General features: G+C 40.5%; 1 protein-coding gene across 1 annotated transcript in view; it reads right to left on the bottom strand.

Moving 5' to 3' along the window:
* The window catches only part of AGMO (alkylglycerol monooxygenase), a 270,471-nt gene that overhangs the window by 166,120 nt on the left and 87,066 nt on the right, over positions 1-17,285 (bottom strand). Inside the window, exon 4 of the mRNA XM_084621348.1 lies at positions 3,944-4,047. Coding sequence (XP_084477474.1) covers positions 3,944-4,047 — 104 coding nt within the window. The remainder of the gene's footprint in view (positions 1-3,943; positions 4,048-17,285) is intronic.

Raw genomic sequence — 17,285 nt, 5'->3', positions numbered from 1 at the left:
CTATGTAGCTTTCTATATCACATGCATCACTGTGATATCCGACTGCCTGCCAGTAGTCCATTCAGTAACTTGACAATGCATTTGTCACTTATTGTTTGTCCTCCCATCCTCTCCCCAGAGGGAGAAGCCTGCATAGTAGCGGAGTGTCTTGTTTTGGTAGGGTGTAGGGTTTTTTGTTTTTTTTTAAATATAAATATACCTGTTGCTATGTGTTTATGTAAAAGAAGGCAAGCTAGGATCATTACTTCTTAGCTTGATTTCCCATGGCTCCAGGCTAATATACCTTGTAATTTGGTTTGAAAGCTGGTGCCAGCATCAACCTTGGGACTGTCTACAGCATCCCATCCAGTCGTTTCACAGGCAGTTCTCCCACTGGTCCCAGTTAAGAACATAAGAACATAACAACAGCCATATGGGTCAGACCAAAGGTCCATCTAGCCCAGTATCATGTCTTCCGACAGTGGCCAATGCCAGGTGCCCCAGAGGGAATGAACAGAACAGGTAATCATCAAGGGATCCATCCCCTTTTGCCCATTCTCAGCTTCTGGCAAAGAGGGGCTATGGACCCCATCCATGCCCATCCTGGCTAATAGCCATTGATGGACCTATTCTCCATGAATTTATCTAGTTCTTTTTTGAACCCTGTTATAGTCTTGGCCTTCACAACTCCTCTGGCAAAGAGTTCCACAGGTTGACAGAGTGTTGTGTGAAGAGATACTTCCTTTTGTTTGTTTTAAACCTGCTGCCTATTAATTGCATTTGGTGGTCCCCAGTTTTTGCATTATGAGAAGGATAACACTTCCTTATTTACTTTCTCCACATAAGTCAGGATTTTATAGACCTCTATTATATCCCCCCTTAGTTGTCTCTTTTCCATGCTGAAAAGTCCCAGTCTTATTAATCTCTCCTTGTACGGCAGCCGTTCCTTACCCCCAATCATTGTTTTGCCCTTTTCTGCACCTTTTCCAGTTTCAATATATATTTTTTGGATGGGGCGACCACATCTGCACACAGTATTCAAGATGTGGGCGTACCATGGATTTATTCAGAGGCAATGTGATATTTTCTGTCTTATTATCTATCCCTTTCTGAATGATTCCCAACATTCTGTTTGCTTTTTTGACTGCTGCTGCACATTGAGTGGATTTTTTAAGAGAACTATCCACAATGACTCCAAGATCTCTTTCTTGAGTGGTAACAGATAATTTAGGCCCCATCATTTTATATGTATAGTTGGGATTATGTTTTCCATTGTGCACTACTTTACATTCATCAACATTGAATTTCATCTGACATTTTGTTGCCCACTCACCCAGTTTTGAGAGATCCTTTTGTAGCTCTTTGCAGTCTGCCTGGGAACTTAACTATCTTGAGTAGTTTTGTATCGTCTGCAAATCTTGTGACTGTTTTCCTCTTTTCCCAGATCATTTATGAATATGTTGAATAGTACTGGTCCCAATACAGACTCTTGGGGGACACAACTATTTACCTCTCTCCATTCTGAAAGCTGATCATTTATCCTACCCTTTGTTTCCTATCTTTTAACCAGTTACTGATTCCAGAGAGGACCTTGTCTCTTACCCCATAACAGCTTACTTTGCTTAAGAGCCTTTGGTGAGGGACCTGGTCAAAGGCTTTCTGAAAATCTAAATACACTATACCCACTGGATCCCGCTTGTCCACATGCTTGTTGACCCCCTCAAAGAATTCTAATAGATTGGTGAGGCATGATTTCCCTTTACAAAAACCATGTTGACTATTGCCCAATAAGTTATGTTCATCTATGTGTCTGACAATTTTGTTCTTTACTATAGTTCAACCAGTTTGCCTAGCACTGAAGTCAGGCTTACTGGGCTGTAATTGCCAGGGTCACCTCTGGAGCCCTTTTTAAAAATTGGTGTCACATTAGCTATCCTCCAGTCATTTGGTTCAGAAGCTGATTTAAATGATAGGTTACGGACTACAGTTAGTAGTCCTGCAATTTCACATTTGAGTTCCTTCAGAACTCTTGGGTGAATACCATCTTGTCCTGGTGACTTATCACTGTTTAGTTTATCAATTTGTTCCCAAACCCCCCCAATGACACCTCAATCTGGTACAATTCTTCAGATTTGTCACCTAAAAAGAATGGCTCAGGTTTGGGAATCTCCCTCACATCCTCAACCATGAAGACCGATGCAAAGAATTCATTTAGTTTCTCTATAATGGCCTTATTGTTCTTGAATGCTCCTTTAGCATTTGAATGATCCAATGGCCACACTGGTTGTTTAGCAGGCTTCCTGCTACTGATATACTTAAAAAATTTTTTGCTATTACTTTTTGAGTCTTTGGCTAGCTGTACTTCAAATTTTCTTTTGGCCTTCCTAATTGTATTTTTACACTTAATTTGCCAGAGTTTATGCTCCTTTCTATTTTCCTCAGCAGGATTTAACTTCCATTTTTTAAAGGATGTATTTTTGCCTCCCACTGCTTCTTTTACTTTGTTGTTTAGCCATGGTGGCTCTTTTTTGGTTCTCTTACTATGTCTTTTTAATTTGGGGTATACATTTAAGTTGAGTCTCTATTATGGTGTCTTTAAAAAGTTTCCATGCAGCTTGCAGGGGTTTGACTTTTGGTGCTGTAGCTTTTAATTTCTGTTTAACTAACCTCCTCATTTTTGTGTAGTTTCCCTTTCTGAAATTAAATGCTACAGTATTGGGCGGCTGCGGTGTTTTCCCTGCCACAGCAATGTTAAATTGAATTATATTATGGTCACTATTACCAAGCGGTCCAGCCATATTCACCTCTTGGACCTGATCCTGTGCTCCACTTAGAACTAAATCAAGAATTGCCTTTCCTCTGGTGGGTTCCAAGACCAGCTGCCCCAAGAAGGAATCATTTAAGGTGTCAAGAAACTTTCTCTCTGCATCCTGTCCTGAGGTGATATGTACCCAGTCAATATGGGGATAGTTGAAATCCCCCATTATTACTGAGTTTTTTTATTTTAATAGCCTGTCTAAACTGCCTGAGCATTTCACAGTCACTATCACCATCCTGGTCAGGTGGTTGGTAATATATCCCTACTGCTATATTCTTCTTATTCGAGTATGGAATTACTATCCATAGAGATTCTATGGTACAGTTTGGTTCATTTAAGATTTTTACTTCATTTGATTCTATGCTTTCTTTCACATATAATGCCACTCCCCCACCAGCACAACCTGTTCTGTCCTTCTGATATATTTTGTACCCTGGTATTACTGTGTACCATTGATTATCCTCATCCCACCAAGATTCTGTGATGCCTATTATATCAATAGCCTCATTTAATACAAGGCACCCATCTTATTATTTAGACTTCTAGCATTGGTATATAAGCACTTTAAAAACTTGTCACTTTTTAGAGGTCTCCCATTACATGATGTAATTGAATGAGACTTTTTTTCATTTGACTGTTTCTCATCAGATCCTACCAGTATTTTATCTTCCATGCTCTCCTCCTTACTAGGACATAGAGAATCTCCATTCGTAGATCCTCCCCAAGGGATGTCTCTGTCCGAACCACGTGTTCCTCCATACCTGTCGGCTTTCCCCATGCCTTCATTTACCCCAGCATAGATCCAGAGTAAGTCCATTTTCTTCACTGCTGTTACTCCGTGTCTATGCTGGCATTATGAAGAAGAATTATTCCATTGTGTTTAGAAAGTTATGAATGTGTGAAAGCCTGGGACTATAATTGTCCTCCTCAAAGTTGACTTTATTTCTCCTTTTCACACATCTCAATGAGAGTGTGAGCATACCTATTTTTGATTCACATAATTCTCAGGATGCCTCAGATTACCTTTCTGCGCTGTGCTTTTCGGTGTCTAACATTTTCCTTCAGACAAAATTAAATAGCTGTGATTTTAAATAGCAGTTATTTTTAATAAAGTTCAATTATATTATTGCATTTTGCATAACTTACCCAAGAAACGTATCTCTGCAGTGCAGATTGTCTCAGTGCTGTGGATAAGTTATAAGCTTCAGAACTATGATGTACTTGGTGTGCTGCCCACAATATATTAACCTCTGCAAAACACATAATTTCTAATGAGGCATGAAAGAAAGAACAAAGAACATTCATCTCTCATGACTTTTTTTTAACCTATAAGCAAGTGATTCCAAAATTTACACTTTGCTATTTTATCATAATATGGCAGGTAATAAAAACTCACCTTCAGAGCTGAATTTAGAGGTGATGAAGAGAATGGTGTAGGTTAAACATTGGTAAGTGGACACAAGTGGTTGTAATCTACTTGCTGAGGGAGCAGACGAATCGGGATACAAAAGAAAGTAGAAGGCTTTAAGAGAATATGAGATGAAGGGTCAGGGGATGGCAGCCTTGGTTAAATTATACTTCCACCAGGAATTTTCCCATTGACTTCAAAGGGACAGAATTTGGTGTGCATTCATTTGTTTTGCATTTGTGTACTCATGTACCATACTTCAGGTTTCCTTCAGACTTGGATACTGAAAATGTTTTAGTGCTTGATGAGTAAAGAAACAATTTAAATAGTAGCTGTTAAAAGGCTTTCTGGGACATTTCAGTCTTCAAGCCCACCTGGAAACTCACACCACAAGGACATGACCATTGTCTGCCTATTAACAAGAAATGGAAAAACAAAGCATTCTGCTATTACTGTCTGGGAACTTTGGATTCAGTCAAAAGATAGTGACTGGGGCAGTTTAATGGTGAGGTTTGGGCGAGGCTAGCGTAGGTCACATGCCCAAAGGCATGACACTTTTGATTTGCTGCATGTTTTGGAGCAATATAGAGAAACACTAACAGTTTACAGAATAGCAATGGGCCATCTTGATTATCACTACAAAAGTTTTTTTTCTCCTGCTGATATTAGCCTCTTACTCCACCTTTTCATATTCCCTGTAGATATATATATCTTCTTACTATGTGATCCATTCTATGCATCCGATGAAGTGGGCTGTAGCCCAAAAGCTTATGCTCAAATAAATTTGTTAGTCTCTAAGGTGCCACAAGTACTCCTGTTCTTTTTACTAACTGTTTACCAAGGCATTTTTTTCCTTAAATACCACTCTAGGTGACCTTGTTGTGATGAAACTTTGAAAATCTAAAGATGTTTGGGCAGTCTTAAGTGGGAGGTTATCAAGCAGCAAGGAAAGCCAAAATCTTTCATAGCCACCAGATGTATAGCAAGAGGCTGTGAGGAAGGTCTTAATTACACTATAATGAGAAGGCGGGTGGTTAATGCAGTCCCATAATGTGCCTTTTTAGCTTGCAACTAAATTAAAGGTCACATATGTTTAAAGGGGTGAAATTTACATAAAGTCTCAGCTGATACAGAATTCGAAAACTGATTGGCTGACAGCCAGTTAAACCTTCCCCACTAATGGCAATGTTTCACTGGAACAATTAGGAAACTGCCTTTGGCAGATATTGGGATCCCATCCATAAGCGTGATTTTACAAATGTGTATTCAAATGCTTTGAAATCATCTAGTGCCAAAACTATGTCAAATGTTTCAGGACTGATGATTAACACATAGTTGTAATGTAAACGGATGCCAAATCAAACACCTTAATGAATCTCAAGGTGTCTTCATCATTTCAAGGGACTAGAGAAATAACAGAGTGCCCTATACGCTAGAAATTAGAATTTCTGTATCTAATGAACCTTGACAAGTTAGCAATTTATAAGGCAGCTTCATCATTTCTGATTGTCCTCCAAGCCTTTGAAAATCCTTATGATAGCTGTCTTGAAACTATAATTTAAACTACCTATCACAAAAAATAGGTAACACTCAATCTGAGAAACCTTTATTCCTTAAATGTCTCTTCTCCTGAAGTAACAAGTGTGCAATCTATTTAACATTTGTCATCTTTTCTTTTTTGTAGGTGGGCGGGGGGGGGGGGGGGCGAAGAGACATCTTAATACACACTGCCTTAATGAGCTCACCAGGAGATGAATTATTCAGGTGAGCTTCAATACTGTGTAATAATTTGTATTTGAAATGCTTCCCAAGACCTCGACAGAAGCTAAATGAGTGAACAAAGAATCTAAAAAGGTGGAGGTTAAAAACCTGTCGTCTTAGTTGTTTTAAAAGCATTTACTTCCTATCACAAACTGTGTGTAACACAAGCCTTCACTCAATGAAGTACAGCTGTACAAACAAGGTACAGTAACTGGATCTTCCTTATTTCCCTCAGTCATTTTTCAGCATTGTGAAAAGTTCAAGGAAGGGAATCTGTGTTGATTTTTACAGTCTACATTCATTCTGGTTAAGGTCAAATGGTTTTCAAAACTAATTACTAAAACGACATTTTATTAACAGAGTTAAACATTTAAAAAGCCTCTTAATCTAATGAGCAGGCTAACTGCACGTTAAAAATCTTCTCAAATGTGAGAATCGATTTGGAAGATCAGCAAGTTGAAAATACAGTAGAGCAGTATCAGAAAAAACAAACAATACTGCCGTGAGTAATCAGTCTAAGAATATTTTCTGATCTTTATGTTGCACTCCATTAAATCTTTAATCCTGCTCTCACTGAAGTTAATGGAAAAAACTCACCTTGAATTCACTGGGAACAAGAGCTACCGTGACTAGACATCCTGATAATATCGGGATCATCCCGATATTAGGGGCTTTGTCTTATATACGCAAGTATTCCCGCCCATGCCACCCTTGAAAAAAAAGTGTCCCTATTTTTAACACTTTCTATCTAGTCACAACAGCAAAGGGCAGAGTCAATAATCTGAAATGAATTTTATCCTGTTTTACCTGAATAAACTGACCACCACTAATATTCATGCTATTTTTTATCTGAAGCAGTTTAACATTACTGTCCCCATGTGCACTGCAACAGATCTGGGTTTATAAAATCATCCAAAAGATCAAGCTTGGAATTATCAGCATTTTTTAACAGTATTTTTTTTCAAATGTCACCTTTAACAGCAACTATTAGCTTTTACCTATAAAAGAGTCAAAATTGTCATTTACGCTTTCCCAGACTATTACAGTGAAATTGGAGGAGATGCAAAAATATGACAGAACTAATCATTTCCATGAAATCGCAACATTTATTATGGTTTTGCAATCTGTTTTCATTTTGGGAAATAGTGCCAAACAACTTGTGTTGCTCGAGTATAGGCCTGATAAAGGGGAGTTTCGCCTAAGAACTGCAGGATTTGGCCTCAAAATTGAAGAAGAAAAAAAGGAACAAAAATAGTAATATTTTCTGTCTTGTCTGCACTGACAACTGGTAGCCAAGTGGGGGCAATGCTTCATTTTAAAGACAAGGCATTATTCTGCAATAATGCTCTGAAACTCCCCTTGCATTTAACTGAAGTTTTTATCCTGCTCTGGACTGCAGAATTGCATCTTCTGTAATACAGCAGGAAAGACCAGTAATGAAAGAATAAATAGCAGCACTTACACTAACAAGAGTTTATAACTGTGACTAAGAAGCCTGAATCTAGGCATCAATCTATTGTTATCATTATACAATATCCAGCTACAAATAATATGCTGTAAAATACAAAATACGTCTCAAAGGTAAAATGCAGAGCAACCAAGGAAAATAACTTATTGTTCACTAATCAGTAGCATCAGGAACAGAAATTAAAGTGTCTCAGGAACGCTTACGTGGCAATATTTTTAAATTTCCATGAATCAAAGAGAAGACAAATTACTGAGGAAAATATAATTGTAAAACACTGTCTTTCCCCCTTCCTTAGGGTAAAAAGTAGACGTGCACCCAATGCCTATTTTTAAAAGAACAGATCATAAAATAAAAAAGATGGGCAAAATCTGTACCCTTTTCCTCTCCATTCCCATTCCCCAAAAGAACCAAGGAAAGTAGGCACTTATGGAATTTGAGGTGCTAGCTATATAAAGCTTCAACAAAACACAGTTTCATTTTTTCTTAGTCATGCATGATTAACAAGTGAGCTGAAAAATTTAATTGAACAGAACACAATAAAATTAGAAATAGGTATCAGAACAATGGTTATGATTTAAAGTATTACATGCAACAGTTGATGGACAATGTCTCAAAAAAAACCAAAACCCCTCATTTTCCTCCTAAAATCTACTTATGAAGGGCCAAATCCAGAGGTCTGCTCAGGAAAACTCCCACTGAATTCAGTGGCTCCAACTCCCATGTAACTTCATGGAGAATTAGTGTGGGAACTAAGTGAAAACTAAATAAAAATTGAGGGTCAGATCACAACATTCCTCTCCCTCCCCAATCCACAGAAGGGTTCTTCACAGTAATGATTTTACTTCTCTTCTTTGGGAGTGGGAGGTGGTTAAACATCTACACGACACTGTAACCCCTTTCCTGGGACCCCACAGAGGGCTGTCTCTGAGGTCAGGATCTACATGGGGCTGATAGTATAGAAGATACACACTTTGTCTCTCATTGGCCCCACTGATATTACTTCAGTAAGGTAATACCCTGGAGCTGTCCTACTCTTCAACACCAGGAAACAACTCCACAGAGTCCCACCCTATTAAATGACCCTCCGGTAATCCAAATCCAAAGAAGGCCCTGGTAGTTGGCAGGAAGTTAGTTTATGGATTTCTCCCCAAGGCCATGTGGATATTAGGTTTGCAGCTACAGCCTGTTCTCAGCAGATAAACGACACTCCTCCAACAGTACAAATCCAAAGGAACAATAAGACAATCACTCAGAACTTCCCTCCATCTTTATCCTCTTTCCTGGGTTTTACTATGGGAAGAGAAGATCTTGCCCCAAGTAAGGGCATGAACCCCAATTAAACCACTGTCATCAATACTGATATATAATATATATACACACACTTTCTACAGTGTTGGCATTATAGCTGATTCTTCTCAACTTTGAATTTGTCCTTGCACCAGTTTTACCTTTTGGCATTAATCAACAAGTAGGCTGTCTTAGAGGTGGTAGTTGATGCTAGAACCCCACTGTAATAGCCCAAAGTCAAATTCAACACCTTTACTACCTGTTTTAAATTCCAATCAATTTCCCATGTGATGGTAGACACTGCTCATCTTATGCATAAGATTCTCTTAAGAATACAAAACACAGTAAGTTCAAATTGCCCTTCGTTATTAATTTCCTTCGCCTTTCACCATGATACACAACTCACCATATTTTGTTTAACGGGAGAAAATGCATTTCCCAATAAAAACTGTTGTCAGTTCAAGAAGCTATGTCGGTGAAAACAGCCATTTTCACAACACCCCAAAAACAGCTGCAAGGTAAAAGTGTGTCAGTTCTGTTGAACAGATGAACAATTTCTTTTCAAGTTTTTTCACTCAGAGGGCTCAAACATAGGCTTTGGAATAAAAAAAACCAAAAGTGTGCAGACAATGTGGAGCATATTTGTTAAACCACATAATGAGATAACCTAAAGCTATGCTTTGGAGTGTCTCTTTTCAGCAGTCATGGCTATGGCCAAGTGAATGGAGGAAAGTTTTTATTTGAATTCAAAACCTAATTTTGATCTATCTTTGTTATGTTTTGTGGGTAAGGTGCATTATTATTCAGTCAGAAACAGAAACATATGACTTATCTAACAGTACATACATTGAGAATATTTACAATTATGTGTACTATGTCACAAAGGTACCATGTGATGAATGGCTTTGGCTAATGACCACCCAGGCCAGTGGAGAGATATTTCCCTACCACCTAGTGTGATCTCTGAGAGTCACCAGTACCTAATGAGGAGCAGTAACCTACAATGCTTTGGGTATCATTCAGTATATTGCATTGCAATTACAAGGGAACAGGCCCATAAAATGGCTGGTCTCCTGACTCCACCCTCTCCCATGGCCTTGCTAAGCAGAGCCCCAACAGTGGTTGTTAAAGAGGAAGGTGGTGGGGGAGCAAACTTTGCAGCCACCTCTTCCATTTGTGAGCCCCTCCTCTTTGGGATTTAGACCCTTCTGCAAAGGAAAAGCAAAGAGGTCCAAACAGAGCAATTACAATTTGTGTTAGGGACTCCCATCTGTCTTCTTTATTCCATATAGCTAACACATGGATGGGTTTAATATTACTGTGGTAAATAGGAAACATTTTAGTATCTAGCTTTTAGCTTTTGTTTGGAAAAACAAGATGGGTTTGATCCACTATCTACCTGCCGAGATACAACTGACCTACTCTGCTTCTGTGTCTTATGAATAAATCTGCTGTCTAATGCAGACTTTTTCAGAGATCCATGCTCCCTGCTGAGTGCCGTATTTGCATAAGAGCTGGATGAAGCGCACAGATACAACACATTTGAGCTTTACCTTATAGCTTATACCTTATAGAGAGACAGTTATCTTATAGCAACAAAAGATGGGTATGGAATGGAGGGAGGCTCCCAACTGCTCTGAAATCAAAACCGTCCTGAAGGCTCATTTCTTCTGCCCTACCAACACACAGTAATGTGCAATAGTCAACTACCATCTCCACATCAACATTAGATGGGGGGGGGGACTCAGGCTTGCGGGGCTCATGCTATGGTGCTAAAAACAGCAGTGTTGATGCTGCAGCCAACCCTGCTCCCTGGAGTTCAGAGCCAAAGCTCCAACACAAACCCGAACATCTGTTTTTAGCACCATAGCGTGAGCCCTGCAAGTCTGAGTCTGTAGACCCAGGCTCTGAGACTCGCTGCTGTGGACTTTAAAATGTAGTGTAGACATACCCTTAGCTCCCTTGGGCTGGAACTGTTTTACCATATTTGTGTCTTGTAAATTGTTGTTAAATAAGTACCAATGCTAAAATACCTTATTCATGGAGAGCCTCCATATCCTTCCTACCACAAGGTCAAATTCTTCCCTCGGTTACACCACTGCCACCATAGGGCTGCACAGGTTTAAATGAGAGCAGGATTTGACCCAAGGAATGTATGTGGAAGGGTGTACTATATCCCGCACCCAAAGGAGTATATGTATTATATATCTCCGCAGTGTATCCCAGCCTGTACAGCACTACATCTGTCTGGGGGATGGAGGGGATGCTGAGGTACATGGCATTTTAACCTGGTTATTTGTCTTTATGTTAAATCAAACACTTTTTTCCCTACTCAAAGGCTTAGTTTGATGGGTTTAACGTTCTCAACATTTTTGTGTTTAAGTCATTTAACATTAATATTGTGTTTAATTCAAAGACTAGGAGTAAAGACTCGAGTTCTAATCCTTGCTCTTCCTCTGAATCACTCTGTGGCCTCAATCAAGTCATTTAACCTCTCTCAGTTTATGAACCTGTAATTGAGCTTACAAACCCCATACTGAGCACAAGCAGAAGGGAGAGGAGAGTCTTCCCTGCTTACCGGCAATCAGGCTGATCACACTCTGCAGAGCTGTCAGAACTACCAATCATGGAGACATGCATCCACAACTGGGACCAATAAAGAAAACAAACCCAGCTATAAAGGAGGGGGAACAGAGAGGAAGGCAGAAGGCCTGGGATAGCAGAGGGGCAACAGCCCCATGCCAGGCTGCCTTTGAGAAACCAACAAGGAGACAAAAGGAGACTGCAAACCCTGGAGTTTAAGGGCAGATAGAGTCAATGTAAAATAAGAGTTTATGGACTGATCTAATTAAGGACAAATTGAAGAGGACCAGTTGGGAAAAAGCTGGGATCCCAAGAAAGACTGCACCAAGAGCAGTTGACAGTGCCTCATAGGAACTTTATGAGGATAAATTAATTAGGTCCAACACTTGCATATGGTCCTGCATGGGTGCAAAGAAGAGGATGCAAGGAGTGTCCCATTCACCTTGCTCTTCTGAACAGGGCCAGACACAATCCCAGTCCTGGCATGTTGAAAGGAGGCAGGCTTGTTACAGGCTAGTGTGAGGGTGATGCTCATCTCAGTAGAAGATGGCATCAGTTAGCAAAGCTGAGGCTGCATGGCTTGATGAGAGGAAAGTGCACGCTGCACTCTGGGAAAGCATGTAGCAGGGGCTGCACTGGCTTGCACTCCCAGAAGAATTGTGCCTGTGCAGGGAGGTGAGGTGCAGGGCTGGCTCCAGCTTTTTTGCCATCCCAAGCGGCGAAGGAAAAAAAAAATAAAAAACCAAGCCTGGTTGAGCTGCTGCCAAAGTGCCGCCAATGACCAGGACGTGCCGCCCCAATGACGGACGGAGTGCCGCCTCAGGCACCTGCTTCCTTCGCTGGTGCCTGGAGCTGGCCCTGGTGAGGTGGGGCAACTCCATACCACCCCCTCTCCAGAAGCACAATTTAGCCTTCATTGTTTATACAACATTTTGTAATACTGAGATGAAAGGTGCTATACAAGTATATGTGCAAAGCAACATTCTTCTCTGACAGAGTGTAGTGGTGACACAAATTAACGTCCAGGTTACCACATGTTATATCACACAATAACTAGTACACATTCAATAGTAAAGTTACTGTATAACATGTCATGATAGAGCAGCACAAAGTAATTCAGCAATTAACTTTTGTCACCAATGTAATGAACAAATTTCAAAAGGAAGTTTCAAATGCATGATTATTTTGTGATGAGAAAAGAGGTGTTTTTTCTGTCCTTTTTTTCAAAACTATCTCTGCTTTTTTTCCTCTTCTTAAATTACTATATGTGGTCAGTAAAATATTCAGTGAGTGGGCTAACTTATAATCAAGTAGTACATTGGGCTATATGCTCCCATGGTTTACACGCCAAAAGCTGTAGCAACCTAATACAAAACCTGTCTCCAAAAGCTGTGCAACAGCCAAAACCTCTTGCTTGATCTGCTGCCATACCAGTTGAAAACACAAAACCATTCCCACACAAAAGATCTGCAAAACTCAAACCAGAAAGAATGGGCTGAGGAAACGTGGGAAGACTCAGGGAAAGCCAAAGTATTACATGTACTGCCCAGGGGAAAAAGAGGCAGATCATGTCCCCCTAAAGCAAAATCCCAGGGGACTGCAAGATACATTCAGAAAACTCAGATATAGTTTAAACTTGCAGAATTTCTGAGGTATAATGAGATCAGGGGAGCAGACTCTGGCTAGCTGCAAAACACTTAGAAGCAGTGGCCCTCTCAACCCACAGATGTCAGAAGATCTGTGGGGAATTCCTGCCATACTTATAGGTTTAGGTCATTCATGAAAAAGCCTTGCAAATCCACAATACTTCTCAGGGCCCACTGTCTCTCCAATGCAGTGTAGCTCCCTCCTCCCTCAATCTACCTATGTCTGGTCCCAAATAGCTGAAGGCAAGAAGTGGAAGTCTGCATAAGTCAATTATAACAAGGTCAATATTAACTTATACTGTATGGGAGTCTCCATGTGGCTGCTGGAGGATAATACTGCAGACTGCAGCTATGCCATAGTAACTCCCCACCCTGCCATGCTATCAACTCCACAAATCACAGCAGATGTTTAATAAGGTCAATCAACATTGGCTCAATCTCCACTACCTCCAAGGCTAAATGAACAGATTTCCCCCTCTGTGGGGAAAAAATTGAAAGGGTATCATCCCAAAGCAGCATTAACTTGCAATTATCAGAAATCCACATCTCAGGTAGGAAAAAGACAAACGTTTTAGAGGATGGTAAATGTGCAGAGGCCATGTGCACAGTGTTGAAGCTTCTCATGCTTCAGCTCAGATTTTCATAGATACATAGATATTAAGGTCAGAAGGGACAATTATGATCATCTAGTCTGACCTCCTGCACAATGCAGGCCACAGAATCTCAACCACCCACTCCTGCAATAAACCTCTCACTTATGTCTGAGCTTTTGAAGTCCTCAAATCATGGTTTAAAGACTTAAAGGAGCAGAGAATCCTCCAGCAAGTGACCCCATACCCCATGCTACAGAGGAAGGCAAAATAACCCCAGGGCCTCTTCCAATCTGCCCTGAGGAAAATTCCTTCCCGACCCCAAATATGGCGATCAGCTGAACCCTGCACACATGGGCAAGATTCACCAGCCAGATATCCAGGAAAGAATTTTCTGTAGTAACTCAGTCCCACCCCATTTAACATCCCATCACAGGCCATTGGGCCTATTTACCATGAATAGTTAAAGATCAATTAATTGCCAAAATCATGTTATCCCATCATACCATCTCCTCCATAAACTTATCAAGTTTAATCTTGACGCCAGATAGGTCTTTTGCCCCCACTGCTTCCCTTGGAAGGCTATTCCAAAACTTCACTCCTCTGATGGTTAGAAACCTTCATCTAATTTCAAGTCTAAACTTCCCGATCACCAGTTTATATCCATTTGTGCTTGTGTCCACATTGGTACTGAGCTTAAATAATTCCTCTCCCTCTCCGGTATTTATCCCTCCAATATATTTATAGAGAGCAATCATATCTCCCCTCAGCCTTCTTTTGGTTAGGCTAAACAAGCCAAGCTCTTTGAGTCTCCTTTCATAAGGCAAGTTTTCCATTCCTCGGATCATCCTAGTAGCCCTTCTCTGGACCTGTTCCAGTTTGAATTCATCCTTCTTAAACATGGGACACCAGAACTGCACACAGTATTCCAGGTGAGGTCTCACCAGTGCCTTGTATAATGGTACTCACACCTCCTTATCTCTACTGGAAATACCTCGCCTGATGCACCCCAAGACCGCATTAGCTTTTTTCACGGCCATACCACATTGGTGGCTCATGGTGAACTAATACTCCAAGGTCCTTCTCCTCCTCCGTTACTTCTAATTGATGCATCCCCAGCTTATAACTAAAATACTTGTTGTTAATCCCTGAATGCATGACCTTACACTTCTCACTATTAAATTTCATCCTATTACTATTACTCCAGTTTACAAGGTCATCCAGCTCCTCCTGTATGATATCCCGGTCTTTCTCTAAATTGGCAATACCTCCCAGCTTTGTATTGTCCGCAAACTTTATTAGCACACTCCCACTTTTTCTGCTGAGGTCAGTAATAAAAAGATTAAATAAGATTGGTCCCAAAACCGATCCCTGAGGAACTCCCTCCAGCCTGACAGTTCACCTTTCAATTTGACCCGCTGTAGTCTCCCTGTTAACCAATTCCTTATCCACCTTTCAATTTTCATACTGATCCCCATCTTTTCCAATTTAACTAATAATTCCCCATGTGGCACGGTATAAAACGCCTTACTGAAATCTAGGTAAATTAGATCCACTGCGTTTCCTTCGTCTAAAAAAATCTGTTACTTTCTCAAAGAGGAGATCAGGTTGGTTTGGCACGATCTACCTTTTGTAAAACCATGTTGTATTTTGTCCCGTTTACCATTGACCTCCATGTCCTTAATTACCTTCTCCTTCAAAAATTTTTCCAAGACCTTGCATACTACAGATGTCATACTAATAGGCCTGTAGTTACCCAGATCGCATTTTTTTCCCTTTCTTAAAAAAAATAGGAACTACGTTAGCAATTCTCCAATCATACGGTACAACCCCTGAGTTTACAGATTCATTAAAAATTCTTGCTAATGGACTTAGAATTTCATGTGCCAATTTCTTTAATAGTCTTGGATGAAGATTATCTGGGCCCCCCGATTTAGTCCCACTAAGCTGTTCGAGTTTCGCTTCTACCTCAGATATGGTAATATCTACCTCCATAGCCTCATTCCCATTTGTCATGCTACTATTATCCCTAAGATCCTCATTAGCCTTATTAAAGACTGAGGCAAAGTATTTGTTTAGATTTTGGCCATGCCTAGATTATCCTTGACTTCCACTCCATCCTCAGTGTTTAGCGGTCCGACTTCTTCTTTCTTTGTTTTCTTCTTATTTATATGGCTATAGAACCTTTTACTATTGGTTTTAATTCCCTTTGCAAGGTCCAACTCTACTTGACTTTTAGCCTTTCTCACTTTATTCCTACATGTTCTGACCTCAATAAGGTACCTTTCCTTGCTGATCCCTCCCATCTTCCACTCCCTGTATGCTTTCTGCTTTTTCTTAATCCCCTCTCTGAGATGCTTGCTCAACCAGCTTGGTCTACAACTGCAGGCTATGAATTTTTTCCCCTTTCTTGGGATGCAGGCTTCCGATAGCTTCTGCAACTTTGACTTAAAGTAATCCCAGGCCTCCTCTGCCTATAGATCCATAAATTCTTCAGTCCAATCCACTTCCCTAACTAATTACCTTAATTTTTGAAAGTCAGCCCTTTGGAAATCAAAAACCCTAGTCACAGATTTATTTTTGTTAAACCTTCCGTTCAGTTTGAACTGAATTAGCTCATGATCACTTGAGCCAAGATTGTCCCCTACAACCATTTCTTCTATGAGGTCCTCACTACTCACCAAAACCAAATCTAAAATGGCTTCCCCTCTCGTCGGTTCAGCAACTATTTGATGAAGGAATCTATCAGCTATCGCATCTAGGAAAATCTGAGCCGTATTATTATTACTAGCACTCGTCCTCCAGTCTATATTTGGGAAGTTAAAGTCTCCCATGATCACGCAGTTTCCATTAGTATTTACTTCATTAAAAACATTAAAGAGGGCTCTATCCCTATCCAAATTAGATCCTGGCAGTCTATAGCTCACCCCATGCACTATCACAGGGGAGGCTCTAGTAGTTTTCTTCCCCAACGTGATTTTTACCCAGACGGACTCTGTCTTATCCATTCCATCGCTTCTTATTTCTTTACATTCTACCTCATCATTGATGTACAATGCTACTCCACCACCTTTACCTTTATTTCGGTCTTTCCTAAACGGCACATACCCTTCAATACCTGTAGTTGAGTCATGACTACTATTCCACCATGTTTCTGTTTTCCCTATAATATCTGGTTTCACTTCCTGCACCAGTAGCTCTAGTTCCTCCATTTTGTTATCTAGGCTCCTCACACTGGTGTACAAACATCTTAATTTTTGCTGTTTGGCCTCACTCACATTCTGTACTCGATTAGGCACGGTCATTCTACAGCCAGTATGACCTATTAGACTGGTATCCACACTGCCCTTCCTCCTTATGTCCATTCTCCTACCCACGGCTGTATCCTTTCTTACTTCGTTTTCTCCCCTCTCAATGCTAAAATCCGGCGTGGAGATTACCTGGACATCTCCCAACCATATCCCCCAAATTCCTCGTTCAAAGCTCTCTTAACCAGTTGTGCCAGCCTCCATCCTAGAAGTCTATTTCCTTCCCTACTCAGATGAAGTCCATCCCGAGAGAACTGTCCTCTGTCCATGAATGCCTCCCAGTGGCCATACATCCCAAAGCCCTCCTTATAGCACCACTGCCTAAGCCATCTGTTGATAGTCATAATCTCGTCACATCTCTGTTGCCCTTCTCTAGGAACAGGCAGAATCCCACTAAAGATCACCTGAGCCTCGATTTCCTTAAGCGTCTTCCCCAG

This window comes from Lepidochelys olivacea (genome assembly GCF_965140295.1).
Source record: "Lepidochelys olivacea isolate rLepOli2 genome assembly, chromosome: 2".
Lineage (NCBI taxonomy): Eukaryota > Metazoa > Chordata > Testudines > Cheloniidae > Lepidochelys > Lepidochelys olivacea.
This window is presented reverse-complemented; position numbering and strand designations above follow the sequence as displayed.